The sequence below is a fragment of the Lissotriton helveticus genome, chromosome 7, assembly GCF_964261635.1.
Source record: "Lissotriton helveticus chromosome 7, aLisHel1.1, whole genome shotgun sequence".
NCBI lineage: Eukaryota > Metazoa > Chordata > Amphibia > Caudata > Salamandridae > Lissotriton > Lissotriton helveticus.
Genome location: NC_136068.1, coordinates 1202155314 through 1202171133, shown reverse-complemented (window position 1 = coordinate 1202171133; position 15820 = coordinate 1202155314). Strand labels below are relative to the sequence as shown.

At 42.2% G+C, this 15820-nt stretch overlaps 1 protein-coding gene and 1 long non-coding RNA gene across 3 annotated transcripts in view; one reads left to right on the top strand and one right to left on the bottom strand.

Annotated features, from left to right (window-relative positions):
* UTP6 (UTP6 small subunit processome component) overlaps positions 1-15820 on the bottom strand; it is a 428027-nt gene that overhangs the window by 98487 nt on the left and 313720 nt on the right. The window contains exon 12 of the mRNA XM_078654392.1: positions 10559-10638. Within this exon, the coding sequence (XP_078510518.1) occupies positions 10559-10638 (80 nt within the window). The remainder of the gene's footprint in view (positions 1-10558; positions 10639-15820) is intronic.
* Positions 1-15820, top strand: part of LOC144770120 (uncharacterized) — a 558291-nt gene that overhangs the window by 540705 nt on the left and 1766 nt on the right. The gene's annotated exons all lie outside the window — the stretch shown is intronic.

Below are 15820 nucleotides of genomic sequence, written 5' to 3'. Positions count from 1 at the left end.
TTTTTTACAGTTTTGCCTTTAAATGAGATATGTAATGTTTCAATGACACTCAAATCTTCAGTTAGGTTTTATTCAGTTGCTGGTTATTATGCATTGATACTGCTTTTACAGTTACCAGATATAGTGCCCCAATGATAGTTTTGTTTTTCAGTCATGATATTCAGTTGCTTGTTACTTTGCAATGATGCCAATTTTGCAGTTAAAAGATGCAGTCATGTCAGGGTGCCTTTGGTTCAGTGATTTTATTTTTGATATATGTGTATGGTGATGTTCAAGGGTCAAGGGGTGCAATGAAGTGAATGAGCCACTTTAGTGGTCTGATGATCTTTGATGACCCTCGATCACCACCACTGTGTACTGATTTTAGTGTGCTATGTTACTTTAGCCTTAATGTAGGATGGTCTTGCATTACAATAATCTTGCAAAAGAATAGAAGGTATGGGATGTCGAGGTCCAGAGTTGTTGGTGATGGTGCACACATGTGCTCCATAGTGGATACTGAGGGATTAAGGGCATAGTGTTATTTGAGTTAGGTGAATTATGACTTTAGCCTATTGGCTTTGACATGGTATAATATCATTCTGCTTTCCAAGTAGTAGAGGCCTATGCTTGAGCAACTCCATATTCTAAACTGCAGTCATCTTCTGAGCCTCTGTAGGTGAGAGGCGATATTTGAGATTACATGTGTTGTTCACCGGCAGTGAACCAGAGCAGACCAGTTCTTATCAGGAAGAATGTGCCTTCTTCGCATTGGTGCCATAACAAAATGCTTGGCCAGCTGCTGTTGGGTGCTTGGTGTGGAAAGGTACAGGAATCTTGTGAGAAAGGTAGGTGGGTTCTTCCAGAAGCTTCGATAGAGGATAGAGTTCTATATTAGAGAAAGGGGGTCCGTGAGAGAGGAAGAGAGAGTTTCTGAGAGGCAGAGAGATGCTGAGATTCTGAGATGGTGAGATGCTGAGATGCTGGTCTGGTGTTTTGGCGGTCTGATGATACATCACGGTGCAGAAGTGTTTGTGCAACAGAGAGTCCGGAACCAACCAGTGAGGGAAAGAGAGACGGACCCTTCTTCAGATGACAAGACGCCTAAGATTATGGTGAGGTGTTCGATGTATATCTAACTTTATCTAACTATGCTTTTATTTTCAGGCTCTATGTATATCTATGTGCTGATGATGGCTGCTAATGTTTACTGTGATGTTTAGTTATTTCTTTCTTTTGTCACCCTATTATCATGTAATAAAGAAACCCTAGAGCATATCATTTGTTGGTATTCCTTGTGAGGGAAGGTTGGGACCCTTTTACCAAGTACTTACAGAGGGATGGGTGATTCCCCTCTAATGGGTAATTGTTGATACAGAAGGGAAAGTGCCTCCCATCAGGGATGTCTAAATTACATTGCCAGGAGGAGCATGCGTTGTTTACCCTCTCGGAAAGGGAGGTGTTGTGACTTGTTATTTGCGAGCTCCTCAGCAATGGTCTTATATGTTGTCAGTGTTTATTACTTTCTTGGGTAAGTATTGTGAAATGTGGTGTCTTTCTTTAACCTGAGAAAGGATGTGGTAAGTAATGACCTGGTGACTGACAGAAACACCAAAACATACAGAGAAACAAGTCATTACAACATAATCGATGCAAACTCCGTTCCTTTTGCTCGAATCCCTGGAGTGGGGGATAGAGTGATTCCAAACACGAACAGGAGAATCTTCTTGATTCAAGAAGCACATATGGGATTAGGTCTAAGGCACCAGGAGATCATGAAATCTCTGAAAGAATTACAATCAGAATACTGGTGGCCGGGGATGAGCCTGCATAACTACAAATTTGCAATGGGCTGTCCAAACTGCAACAGAGATCGCAGTGGCGAACCGACTGGAATATTGCCAGGACCCTTCTTTTAGAAAGCATAAGGCTATCTATACGCAGAAATCCAATAGGAGAAATGCGTCCCATTTATGTTAAAAGACCAGATTCACTTAAAATGCAGACACCAGCACTCGGCTGACGCCAGAACTGTTATAAAAGATTTGCGAGTCCATATCGGCACATACGCAATTGGCATGCTACATTCTGACCAGGGTCCTGCTTTTAGCTCTCGAGCTTATAAGGAGGCCATGACCAGCATGGGCATTGCATTGCGATACTCTTGTCCCTTCCATCCTGAGGGAAATGCGGTAGTGGAAAGAAAAAACCGGGACATAAAGCAATCTAGAACGGCGAGGGTATTAGGTTCGGGTGATGGGTGGGTCCAACATTTAACAAGTGTCCAACGTAGTCTTAATAATCTGCCAAGAAATTCTCTAAAAGGTTTCAGTCCGTACGAACTATTGTTCGGGACTAGAATGCAGATTCAGGACCTTGATAGTAAGACTTCAGTGGTAGAAGAAAAATGCTTTGATATCAAAGATCGTTTGGCTATTTTACAGGACTTAAATGAAACAAGAAAAGGCCTGGGCAACGTAAAGTTAAAACAGCAGCCAACAGCCACTGAAGATAAACCACCTTTCCTAGCAAGACCTGTCTGGATTCCAAAGATTGGGGATCTGGTCAGAGAGAAGATCGCGGTGAAGAAGGAATTTGGGCCTTCTTACAGAAAAGCAGTACCTGTCTTAGCTGTCAGCGGAACAAGATCAGTTGTACTACCGCCCCTTGCTGGTAAAAAGGAGAACCGAGTTGTATCCATCGACCTGGTAAAACCACAATCATGTGGCCAATAATAAGTAGTAGGCCCAGTGGACTCCCAAGAAATAGCAGAGTACCAAAATGTGCTACAATACAAGAGGTTCAAACTGAGAGACTAATCACATTCGATAAACCTGCAGTGAATACAAAAGGACTATGCAACAATGCCATGGAACTTGTGCCTCTTGAAACCCAAATTGCGACAGTTCGTCAAGAAACACCAGTCTACAACGATGTAGCCTCAGAATATGCTAGTGAAACAAAGAAAAATCCAAAAGCAAATGAAAATTCGGAAGCAATTCCAACAATTGACAGAACTGCATCTGGCTACTTCATCAATTTCGATAACTTTTCTGAAGATCCAAGCGAACAGGAAGAAACGCCAGCAATAAAAACTTTTAAAGACAAAGTAACTGAACTTCTACATCAACTCAAAGAAACCTGTCTGATTTCTCCATGGATTGAATTTTGGATTGTTTTAGGTGTACTTTTCCTCCTGCTTTGGCTCATCATGGTTCTTTGTTTGGGAAAATTCATTGAAGGAAAATACAGTACAATGGACACAGCAAGTCAGAACATCAACTTGGTCCTAAAGCCTCACAAGTCATCTCACATCGAGAAAAGAGAACTATCATCAGTGAATGTCACAGCCAATCTAATACCCGGTGGGGTAGCATGGGACAAAACGGATTATGAAATCTATGACCCGGTTGAGCTCTTGAAATATCCACATCAGTTCAAGGTTTCATTAAGTGACTTTGTTAAACAGAGTACATTCTCTGATGATTGGGACTTTGAAAGTATTAATGATATGATGTCAGATTTAGTAATGCCAGCAAAATTTACAGAACATGATTACTTACAGGGTTCATCAAATTATGAAGAAATGTATTGTTATAATCACTTTGCACATCACTATTTGCATAAATCTGCTCAACCTAGAAATGTTTTTAATTATAATCAATGGGAACATTGTGCAACTCCACCTAAAAGCAGTTCGAAAACATTTTATGAGAAATTCCCATACTTCTCAGGGTTTAACACAAGTGATGCAGAAACGTTTTATTTTAAAATATTAAATAAGACAGGAATGAAAACAATGTTGACAAATACTAAATTGATTTCTTCTGAAACATTTTATGAAAAAATTAATACATTCGGTTTTGATTTCTGGAAGAACAATATTGAAACAAAAACCATCTGGGGTACAAAAGATTGGCAGGTACAAGGCCTAGAAGCATTATTTCGAGCCTGCATGATCCCAGAACAAATAATATTTTTGAATGACACCATTCAACAGACAACCTGTCTTGGCCTAGCCAAAATAAAGACTTAAACAAACCGTCTATTCCAAAGCCCATACCTGATGATAATAGCACTACAGACATGGAGATAGACGTACCTAAAATTTTAAACCAAAACAGAACACTTCTTGATTGGAAAAAATGGTTGATCTGGCCCACATACACAAATAACTGTCAAGATAGATTCCTGAACAAAATACAGGGGTTAAAAATGACCAGGCCAGACCCAAGATACTCCCAGAGACAACATCCAGGGATAGTTACAACATACAGTGTAGGCAAACTATGCCTTGAGTGGCTACAAAAATCCACATTGGCTTAAATTAAGCAACACTTGACTTTACTTAAGACGGTGCTGACTTGCGTGATTTCATAATGGGACCACGCAAACAGCGTCAAAAACGTTTCATAGCAGCCGGTATATACGCTGCGTACAACGAAGCTTGGAAAGTAATGCAAATTGAAACAGCGGAAAAAATACGAGAAATTGATCATAATAATTTGGAAAAATCACTTTCTGTTGTGGACAATGGGTTAATGACTGTCCTCCAGAATATATTCACTGGACAGTATTGTATCATCTGCTATTGATATAATAGAGCAGGACTTACTAATGTTAAAACACGGTCAGTCCCAATTACGTTCTATTGTACAGCTTGGCTGGACGTTGCAAAATCTGCGTTCAGGCTATGTGCCCTGGCGTTTAATCAACGTAACGTCATTATTCTTTATCTTTAACCTTACTGATAAACAAATCAGTTTGGCACAAAAAGGAGCAGACTATACGATTCTGAGCATTGAAAAACTTGAGAGATTACCATTGACAATGTCAGAAAGACCTGTAATTGAATGGATAATACACGGAATAATCACAATTCCGATAACAACTTTCCAATTTAAATACTGCCAAGAGTATATGCCAGCGGGCCAGTATGAAAGGTTGGGTAAAGAGTACATCAAGTCAACATGGAAATTACCTTATACAGACACATGCTACAGTGAAAAGAAAAAGAATGTATTTCTTAGTGGTAACAAATGTAAAGTATCACTGAGCGGTACACTTCTTTGTGAAGGCATTAACCTGCATGGAGCCTGCGAAGGGTCTTCAAATAACCTTTCATGTCACCAGCAAGGCACACCTGCAACACAGATAGAGCCATTCTTTAGACAACTTTCTAACGGGAGTTATATTCTAATAAATGACCACAGCTGTTGTGGCATGGTGCCAGAAAAAGCCTATCTCGTCAACGTGAGTTCCATGGTCACTTGCTGTATGCAAGTATTGTATCCAAACAGCACTCCAGATACGGAGGCAACAATTTGGCCTTCTTTGAATATCTCTTCTATTCGAATTGATACTTTAAGCAGAAGAAAGTCTGTTATTTTACAGACAACTGTGTCCTTAACGTCATCAAAAAAACGTATGATCTGCAAGTCGCAAGGACAACGGCAGAGATACATACCCTTTTATCAACAAATTGCCCCATGCATTTCGTAGAAATGCTAAGCCAAATCCTAAATATGTCAGATACCAGTGGTATCCCACATGTATTTAAGACAATTTTTTCGGGACTGTTAACACCCTTCGAAACAGTCTTGGGCATTTTTCCTAATTTTTTCCATTCTGTCTTTGGCGGCCTACCACTTCTTTTGGGACTCGTAGCAGGAATTTTAATTTTGATCCTTCTGCTCCGATATGGCAAGCCAAGTCGCAGACAAGACTCCGGCAACGATGAAAGAAACGATCCTAGCTATACGCTATCGGGACCGCATAACTAAAGTCCTTGGATTAGCCCGGCTAAAAGATCTGAATATGACGTGGTTTCTTTCATTCAGACCCATCTGGCAGAATTGCATCTTACCTGTGCTTCGATGTATGCTATGCGGAGAAGAATGCGTGTTGGACGTCTGTCTTACACTACCATCAGCAGTACCATTGGATACAGATACTTTGCCAAGTCCTGTAACGGCTCATGCATCGTGTTGTCCCCAGCGGCTACCCATTCTGATGACTGCATTCCACTACGATTAGGGGGTAGTGAAGTACGAGGTGAGAGCAGCATCACCCAGGTACGACCTTCTGTGAGCATTGCTGATCCTGACATCGATGATAGCAATCATTCTCACGACTGTACTGTTGCGGCATTTTCAAATTTGGTCGAACTTTCACCTGAAGCCGTAGACCAATTTTTTGAGAGTCTGTCTGAAATGATGTTCTCCCCTGAACAGAAAGAATAACTTTTTAAGCAACGAGCACACAGCGTTCCCTGAACTCTGAATTCGGCCTTCAGCTTTGATAAACAAAAGCTACTGAAAACGTTTGGAACTGTTTTTTCCCCTGAAAGCGAAATAATTTTTTCTCACTTCCAAAAATATTTACTTTTTTTTAGGCACATGTACTCTGCTTAAAGTAGAACTATTCTTAGAGAACAGAGCTTCTATTTTAGGAACTCTAGAGACAATATATTACCTCAGCCTCTAGCACATGTACAGCATTTTGTATTAATATGTGATGGAATGGTCTCGACCTTCTCTTCTGTATTAATAGCCATTTCATGTGTAATTTTAGCAAATCATTCAGCTGATAATTATATGCAATCCTTTTTTTTTAATGATAACACTGCTTGAAAAGCGTACAGTACCAATACTCATTTTCGTGTATTACCATATACCATTTCAATATGCAAATGTATGTATTTTGGGGTGGGTTGGAAAACACATGCATCATTATATGTTTATATGTTTACTATTGATTAGTTTTAAGTAATGAGGGACATTAGATCGTGGAGTGGGTGTTGTAGTTCTATCTAGGATCCTAATTCGATATTCCTGATTTATGCCCTTGTGTGGTGATAATAAATAATATCCTTATAAAGGCATAAGAATCATATCCATATTTAGTCATAGCCCATGCTGTCCAAATTCAGCAAGGCTACTTCCCCAGGCTCCTAGAAAGTACAACGAGTTCTGTAAACAAACCAAACCTCCAGCAACCTGGGAATTCCCCATTGCTTTTGTTTTGATTTCGTCCTAGAACTCCTGTGAGCACTCTAAGAACGGCCAGTTCTTAGTGACCTCTTTATTGACGTCTTATGTCCAACCTTACGTCAAACCCGGCACCTTTCAGGTATAAATATACCAACGTTGCCTTAAGCAAACACACAGTGGTTTGGAGCAGAGTGGCTATCTACTTGCCCAAGAGCCCAGCTGATGCGAGAGCCCACGGACGCCGCCCCTCCCCTTTGACGCACTGAGAGAGATGCTGTCTTTTCTCCGAGAAATCCAGCTCCGTTGTTTCCAGATACCCTCGCGGGTTACTGGGATATCGAGTCCTGAGAGAGAGAGATACCAGACCTCCTACTTTCATATACCCAGGTACGGAGCTGACTAAACCCTTAAAGAGAACTCTTGATTCAGATTCCTTGGCAAAACCAACTTAACTTAAACTGCTACTTACTTACTCCTTCCCACGTATTAGGCTTAGGTCAGGTACACCGGGGTAGGCGTATTTAGAAGCACCAGTTGAGTACGTTAGTCAATGTATTTATATGTATATATTTTATCTATTTTAAAGTATCCTATGGCTAAGAAACCATATCAATGCTTTTACAGTATTATTTCATAATACTCCTTTTACTGTACACACTTTACTTTATACTAAGTATTGCAATTCATTTCTCTTGTATGAGAAAGAAGACTGCTCAATAAATAACACCTTTTATTGAAAACGCCCGTCTCTCTTTTCTCTACACTCTGGTGAAACTAAGTATGCACACTTGACTGAGTGAAATAGCTGTCTATTGTTTTCACACGACTCTAGAGATACACTCTTATTCTGAGGGAGCAAAGTTGTCATGTTGTATGGTTGTCAGAAGCTAATCCCTTCTTGTCTATCCAGGGAAGTTAAACTCCTCCTTGTTTATTCGAGAAAGTTTCTAGTGACCTCTGAGCTAGCTGGCAAAACTAAATAAGTCTAATATAGTCAGTAGAGACCTAGTCGACCTCAGTCCTACGTCTACACTGCTGAATATATTATTCCAATGCGCAGAGCCTATTGGGAATATAGGAACTACACTACAGTTGTTTGGGGATGTCACAAAAATATTGTTTCTTCTTCCATTTGTTTCTTCAAGTTTTGTGCGCTTGGATTCAAGGTGCAGGGTTTAGAAGCAGGTTTAGTTCTAATCTAATTATATTATACACTGTAGAGAATCTCAGAATATTAAAATGATTTTTGCATTGTTTCATTATTTCACAGATTGGTGAAATGGCTGGGTCATAAGAATATTGGCCAATATGACCCACAAACACAGAAATAGTAAAAATCTATGACACATCAGCCTTATTTTTTAACAAGCGGTACAAAAGGGGGTGGTGATGGACTGAGCATCTGAACCAATCAAACACTCGCACCCAGTCAAAAGATCTGGGTTTGATCCATCACCGTTCTTTAGCCCACTCTGCCACCCCAGTTCAGATATGGCTATATGGAAATCAGTCTGACCCTGTGCCTCATGGGAACAGTCCAGCCCGAACTGCCAAGCCATGCCTTCCCTGGACCGGAAACAAGCTTCCGAGGACCGGTTTCTGGCATTCCAGCCGTCTTCAGCCCGGCTTGCTTGAATCCAGTGGCAAAGTGAGCAAGGGACTCACGTCTGAGCATACCCTGCCTCGCTTATGGCAGCCAAATCGGTACAAAAGGGGGTGGTGATGGACGGAGCATCTGAACCAATCAAACACTCACACCCAGTCAAAAGATCTGGGTTCCCATGAGGCACAGGGTCAGACTGATTTGCATATTGCCAGGTCTGAACTGGGGTGGCAGATGGAGCTAAAGAACGGTGATGGATTAAACCCAGATCTTTTGACTGGGTGTGAGTGTTTGATTGATTCAGATGCTCCGTCCATCACCACCCCCTTTTGTACCGCTTATTTTTTAACAAGTCAGTATTGATAGCAGGTCACTTGCCAAACACCACAGGCCTTCAACATTCAATGCAAGGTTAGATAGGTACCTGTGAAAAAAGTGCTGCCACCATGCACATGGATTAGTGGTGAAAATATTACAAAACTTCCCACATACCAACCAAGTTCACAGCTGCAAGGCACCCTGTTGTTATGTGTGATGCCTTATGCTAATCCTGGCTATTTAACCAAACTACACTTTTCTGCTCGTTTTTCTGAGTTCATAGGTACAATGTTAACAGTAGGTAAAGAATGACAAAGTGTGACATTTGCCAAGGGGACACAGGAGCTATGAATGTGCACACAACCGAAGCACCTCATTAATGTAGTCAAGAAAATTATGCCGAAAAGTAATGATGAGTATGCTTAGAATGCATGGAAACACATTAATCTGGTTTATTTCAAAATGTCAACGGTTTTATAAGTTATGAGACTGTTGGCAGGGTAGGCCATCCCTACAATATTATAATATTCAGAAAGGAGTAGGTAAATGACCCACAACCAGGAATTTGTTTATTTGAATATAGCACTCTTACTTTATTATTCCACTAACAGTCCTATAAACCAGACAGAGTGCTCACAGAGTGAGTGTCAGAGGTAACAAGATAAGTGAGGGCAATGAGGTGTAAGTAACAATACAATACATACACTTTCTGTGCTGAAAGCTGTCTAATGTAAGTCCATTGTACACTGCCAATGGGAAGACACTACATACCCTGCATTACTCCCAAACACTGAAAAACACAGTTTTTGTCTATTTTGAGGGTTAGACAGCGAAATAAACACTGATAAACATGGGGTTTACAAGGTTTGGAAAACACTGACTAAGAAAACACCACTGAAATCCACAAAACAAAACACTGAAAACAGGATAGCCTAAATATAATATTTAGGGCAACAAATCTAACTATAAGCAGCGTACTTCAAAAGCAAATACACTACAGTATGTAGAGTAGGTATCCTTCCTCAATTCCTAGGAATTGTGTTCACTGTTGAGTACACACTGCTGGCAACATCAGTATTTTCATTTTAATCCTTTGAGAGTGTAGAAAATGTAATATGCAAAAACACTTTGGCTGCCCAAGACCTGGCCATGTGTCTTCTTCCATCCAGCTAAAGGAGATGTTTAGTGGCAAAGGAAATGGGAAGGAACTTGGGTGCTTACATACAAACCACATTTTGAAGTGCAATGGCAAACAGCATAAATAAAGCCTGCTGTAGTGCATAGCAATGATAAGGAAAATTGCCTGTGGATACAAAAAATGCATGCGTTCCAATGAAAGCAGAATACAGCCTACTAGCCAATAGAAGGAAGTTGAGACTAAAGTTCTTCAGTGGTTTGAGATAAGATTTGATTCCAGAAGTTCTGAAGGCAATGGCCGAAGGTTCCTTAGTATATGTATAGAATACAAAATGTTTGCAATGAAAGTCAAACCTAAAAACATAATGGCCAAAAACAAATTGTTGAATAAACCACAAATTGTTGAATAAACCTAAAATTGGCAGAGTGAGCAAAATAGATGGACAAATACTATCCAAAGCAATGCTCTTGGTTGTAATGAATACAAGCATTCCAGTCATCAAATGTTTAATTCCTTTCAAAAGTTTACCTTCTGACGTAGATCCTCAATATTGGTTTTTCTTTTATATCTCTCCAAGCAGAAAGTGACAAAACAATTCCACATGGGTGCTGTAAGATCAAAGACACAATGAAATCCAATATATATATATATCATTATCAAAAATCCACAGTCCAGTTTTCACTATGACCTACAGGAGCAAGCTTGATTCGGGTATTTAAACAAATCATATTTCTGATGTAAACTTGAATGACACCATTTGTTCTATTTCTTAAAGTACTTGTACATCAAATACCATGTTCCAGCTTATTTGATAACTTTACTATCAGATATCAGTATGTATCTATGCTTAGTTATAGAACTAGTATATCATTTAGCAATAAGAGGGAAAGCACACTTTTGAGCTCTGCAGGTCCAGATTCCTAGATTAATCCATACAAGGAACTGATCCTCCAAAGTTTGTACAAGACCGTCACAGTTACTCAAGCTGCTGCACATTTGCCGTCTATCTATATAAGGTTTTAGAGAGATCATGTCTTTGTGTCTTACAAGTGACTTTGGGGAAAGTATAACAGAGTCTTCTGTCTGGTAAGCACAATAGCACGCTATTGAATTTGGTGCAACAGCGCCTTCCCTATATTTAGTTTATGAGAGAGTACTCGAGTTCTTCATCCAATGTGTTTGCAACACAAAAGTAAATTGTCCTGCGCAAAATACTTTTTTTGTCTTTTTACTGTAGATTTTGGAAATGTAATAACTGAGAATAGCAGACTAAGTTAGTGGGCTTCTGGTTGAAATCCTGTGGATGCATTTAAAGTTTGGAGGTAAACTGTGTGATGAACCGATTCTGAAAAAAGAAGAGCATTATCACTATCACGTTTAGATTTAATTCATTTAACTATTTAAGTCCTACCTTTCGTTGCAATTCCAAATTACACCCATACAGCGAGTCTCACCATTCTATGTTTAGGAACAAGCTCTACGCAGAGAGAATGAGAATTCAGAGTATATATCCTGCTCTTGAAAGACTTTCTATTATGGAACAGGATATTTAATCAGATCTCCCATCAAAAAAATATGATGCTTTCTTCAGGGTTGTTAACAGAGATAGCCCAAGTCCTCACTACAACTGGAAACATAACACACGCGTGTTATATCTAAATCATATGTGTTAGTATACTTATGATAAAATGTTTATATATGCAGTTGCATAAAGCAATCAATAAAAAAATTCCAAAGCAGTGCCTAGTAACACAAATAAAGTGAACGTATGGAAGAAAGCTAATATATCAATTACACTAAGAACCTACTTTAATAGAAAGCTTTCAAAAGCTAGTGCACAAGTCAATTACACTTACATTGAAACACCCTAGCAAAAATATTAGCACAGGCTATTCAATTAAACATCTATCAAGAAAAATGGTTTAATTAAAAAAAACGCTTTATGCTTATTCACTTTTGGCCTGCAGCCAGCAGATGTCCTTGAAGGTCAAAAAAGAACTCCCCTTTGCAGGTATTATTTTTATATTGGTGTTTGGAAGGCGGGAATAAACAACCGACTTCTTCCTACTACATATGGCAACTGCTTTTTTCTTTGTCTCCTCATTTCCATCCTCTCATCTCTTCGACACCTTCCAATTGCCCTCCTATATAACCTGGTGCAAAAGGCTCTCTACAAGCATGATGTCACGGTTTGCGGTACCGTAGCCCATCCCGCATTGTGCTCTGAAAAAGAAAGGCATGGAATATGTGGAACACTTCATGTACATGGGACTTGCCATTGGTGGAAATGATTGAAGGTGCCAGATTCTATGGCAGGAAGGAGGCTCCGATTATGCCTTCTCATTTCTTTACTGAAATGCACAACAGCCAATAAGAACACAGTAAAGAAAACAGGAACAACATTACCCATGAATACCCTGGGCAACCATAGAGAGTACATGCTATAAAAAGTATCATAGAGGACAACACTTCCTCTTTCTTTGCTGCTCCGCAGCCAGTTAAGTTCTTTCCTTGTATTTCCATTTATTGTTGCATTGTACTTGTATATTACTTGGCTTGCTTGTCTGGTGTGCGCGACCCTGTCTCTATACTGTTGCCGGTTTTCTCTGCTTTGCTTTCACGCTTCGGCGCGTTGTGTTGTTGGTGGTTTTCTCTTTCGGTGTGCCGCCGGTGCGGGGAGCGCGTGTCCGCCTCCCCGGTTCGGGCGCGTTGTGCCCGCGACCATTTGTTGACGTGGAGTGGGAGATAGGAGACGGGGGACAGCGCGCGAGCCTCGCGCGTCCCTCCTATTGATTTATTGCGGGCGGCTGTCAGCACGCATGCGCAAGTCTTTTGTTCCGTTTTACTTCCGTCTTTACACGCCACAGCAGCGTTTTCCCTCAGCTCATGCCCACAGCCTGCAATTTCATTTTGTCGCCGCCTGCGCCCCTATAAACTGATTATTTGGGCAGTAAATATCAGCATAGGCCTTGCCTAGAGTGGCATTGTTGGCAAGCCCTCCCTCCACATTTAATTTTAATTTTGTCGGTGCAGTCTGGTGATTGCCTGTATTTACTTGGCTTGCTTTGGGGTCTCCACTCCCTCTGGTTTGCCTTTGGCTACCTTGATTTTTGCTTCCTCACGTGGGCAGAATTAGCGATTGCTTTTTACATGATGGGAGATTACTATGAGGAGGAAGGCTATTATTATTATGATGAAGAGCCCTCTGGCTCTATGGATCAGGACTTGGTTGATCAGGCGGTGGTCCGCGCCATTGCTCCGTTGAAGCGCCACCTTTCAGAGTATGCGACGCAGCAGGGTTGGTTACCTCCGTCTTCAGGACGCTCTGACAAATCTCCCAAAAATCCGCAACATTCGGATTTTGCAAAATTGGCTAAGTCTCTGTCCTCGGTACAGCCTTCCAAAAGTTCTTCAAAGTCTGTACTCTTGTCCCCAGTCTCTCCTTCTGATGATGGGGATTCCACTTCTGATTCCTCTTCCTCTGGTCCTCTGGTTCCTCCTCCTTCGAAGAAGGCTCGTAAGGAGCATTTTGTGGACGCGCCTTCCACTCCCCATTTGCTGACTTTTGATCCTTCGGACCTTATCCATCCGAATTCCTCTTCTTGGCTCCCCTCTCCTGAGGTGGTGGATTATGTGGAATTTCATATTCGCCAGCTGTATGAGAAAGACGTGCGGGCCCGACTTCGATCGGAATGTCCGCGTCCTGATCTCTCTGACAAACTAGCTGATACTCCAGAGGTGTATCCCACCATGGTTACGTATCTCAAGAAATATTCCAAGAATCCCAGGAAAGGCTTGGACAGGGCCTGGCGTTCCTGTCAGGACAAAATGTTGGATCTTCTAGGACCTCTGACGAAGATCTTGGACTTGGGCTTTCGGGCCAAAGAATCTGGCGCGGTCATTGACCCTGACGAGTTGGTAGGTTGGTCCCAGAGGGCCATCGGTCTGTTGGGAAACGCGAATTGCGCTATTTCCTGTGAGCGTCGTCGCTCTATCCTTCTCAAACTGGACCCTAAGCTCACTGATTTGGCCTCCTCTGAGTCTGGTTCCCGGGCCCAAGGTTTATTGTTTGGGCATCCTTTCCTCAAAGAGTTGACCAAGTTTGTGGCCACCTTCAGTGGGCTTGACAAGGCCCAATCTTCCCTTCGGCGGTCTTTCCGCCTGGTTTTTGGAAGGGCCGGACGACGGGGACGCTCGTTTGGCCGAGGCTCCAACCAACCAAATCAACGTGGTTTTCAGTCCCAGATAGGTGGTGGACAAGATTCCTATAATTCCAACAAGTCCTCCTTCTATCCCTCCCGCAAAGGGAGAGGACAGTTCAAGAAAGGCGGATACGGTGGAAACCAAGGAGGTCGTCACGACTCCTCTAACTCTAGCCTCGGAGGTTGTTTTGGGAGGCAGGTTACGGTTTTTTCTCCCCAATTGGAGATTGATCTCAAACGATGCCTGGGTGTTGGAGACAGTGCAGGGTTACAGAATAGATTTTTACAGTCGCCCTCTCCAACCCCACCTGCCTCTACCCCTTGTTTTTTCCCAACGAGATCAGGAGTTCATTTCCGCGGAAATAGAGTCTCTTCTGGCCAAAGGGGTCATAGTTCCCACTTCTCTTCACCCTCAAGGTTTCGTCAGCAAAGTTTTTCTGGTGGAGAAAAAGGGAGGCGTGCACGTTTGGTCCTCAATCTAAAAGAGTTCAACGGGGGAGTGGTGTACCGTCATTTCAAGATGGAGGGCATCAATCTTCTGAGGGACCTTCTTCAGGAAGGGGACTGGATGGTCCGTCTCGACCTGAAAGATGCTTATCTGTCGGTTCCGATTCACGGCCCTCATCGGCGCTTCCTCCAATTTCAGTGGCTTGGGACTTGGTTGGAATACACTGTTCTCCCCTTCGGCCTCTCGTCAGCTCCATAGTGCTTCACAAAGCTTCTGTGCCCTGTGATGGAGTCGTTGCGAGCCCGCGGGGTTCGCCTGATTGTATATCTCGACGATATTCTCATCATGGCGCAGTGTCCTCTTCTCTTACAGACTCATTTGAATTGGTCAATAGATCTGTTACAATCACTACACTAGGTTTTCTCGTGAATCCTCAGAAGTCAGCCTTCATTCCCTCTCAGTCGATGGACTTCCTCGGTTTTCGGATCGATTCGGTCTCCTGTCAACTCCTCTTGCCGGGTCAGAAAATCAGATCCATCAAGAGGGACTTGAGGTTGGTTTTGTCCAGACAGATTGTTTCATTGAGATCGGTGGCTCAAATTGTAGGTCTGCTGTCCTCTTCGATCCAAGCGATCTTTCCAGGTCCGTTGCATTATCGTGCTCTTCAGCGTCTCAAGATCAAGCATCTCCAGAAGGGTCTTCGTTATTCCGATCACATTCCTCTATCGGAGGATGCACGTTGGGAGATGTTATGGTGGCTGGAGCACATGGAATCTTGGAACGGCCGTGCGCTGTTTGGGAAGACCCCAGATGTGGTGATAGAATCGGATGCCAGTCTGTGGGGTTGGGGAGCCCGGTGCGGCCCAGTTGCGACTGGGGGCCGTTGGTCCCAGGAGGAATTGTCTCTTCACATCAATTGCTTGGAGCTTCTAGCGGGCTCCTTTGCGATTCGTTGTCTGGCCCCGCAAACAACGAACTGTTGCATACTCCTCCGCATGGACAATGTCTCAGCGGTCCGGTATGTCAACAAGCTGGGGGGGACCAGGTCCAAACCTCTGGCAGAGATTGCGAAGGATTTCTGGCATCTTTGTCTGCAACATCAGATCACTGTTATTGCAGAGTACCTTCCGGGTCGCGACA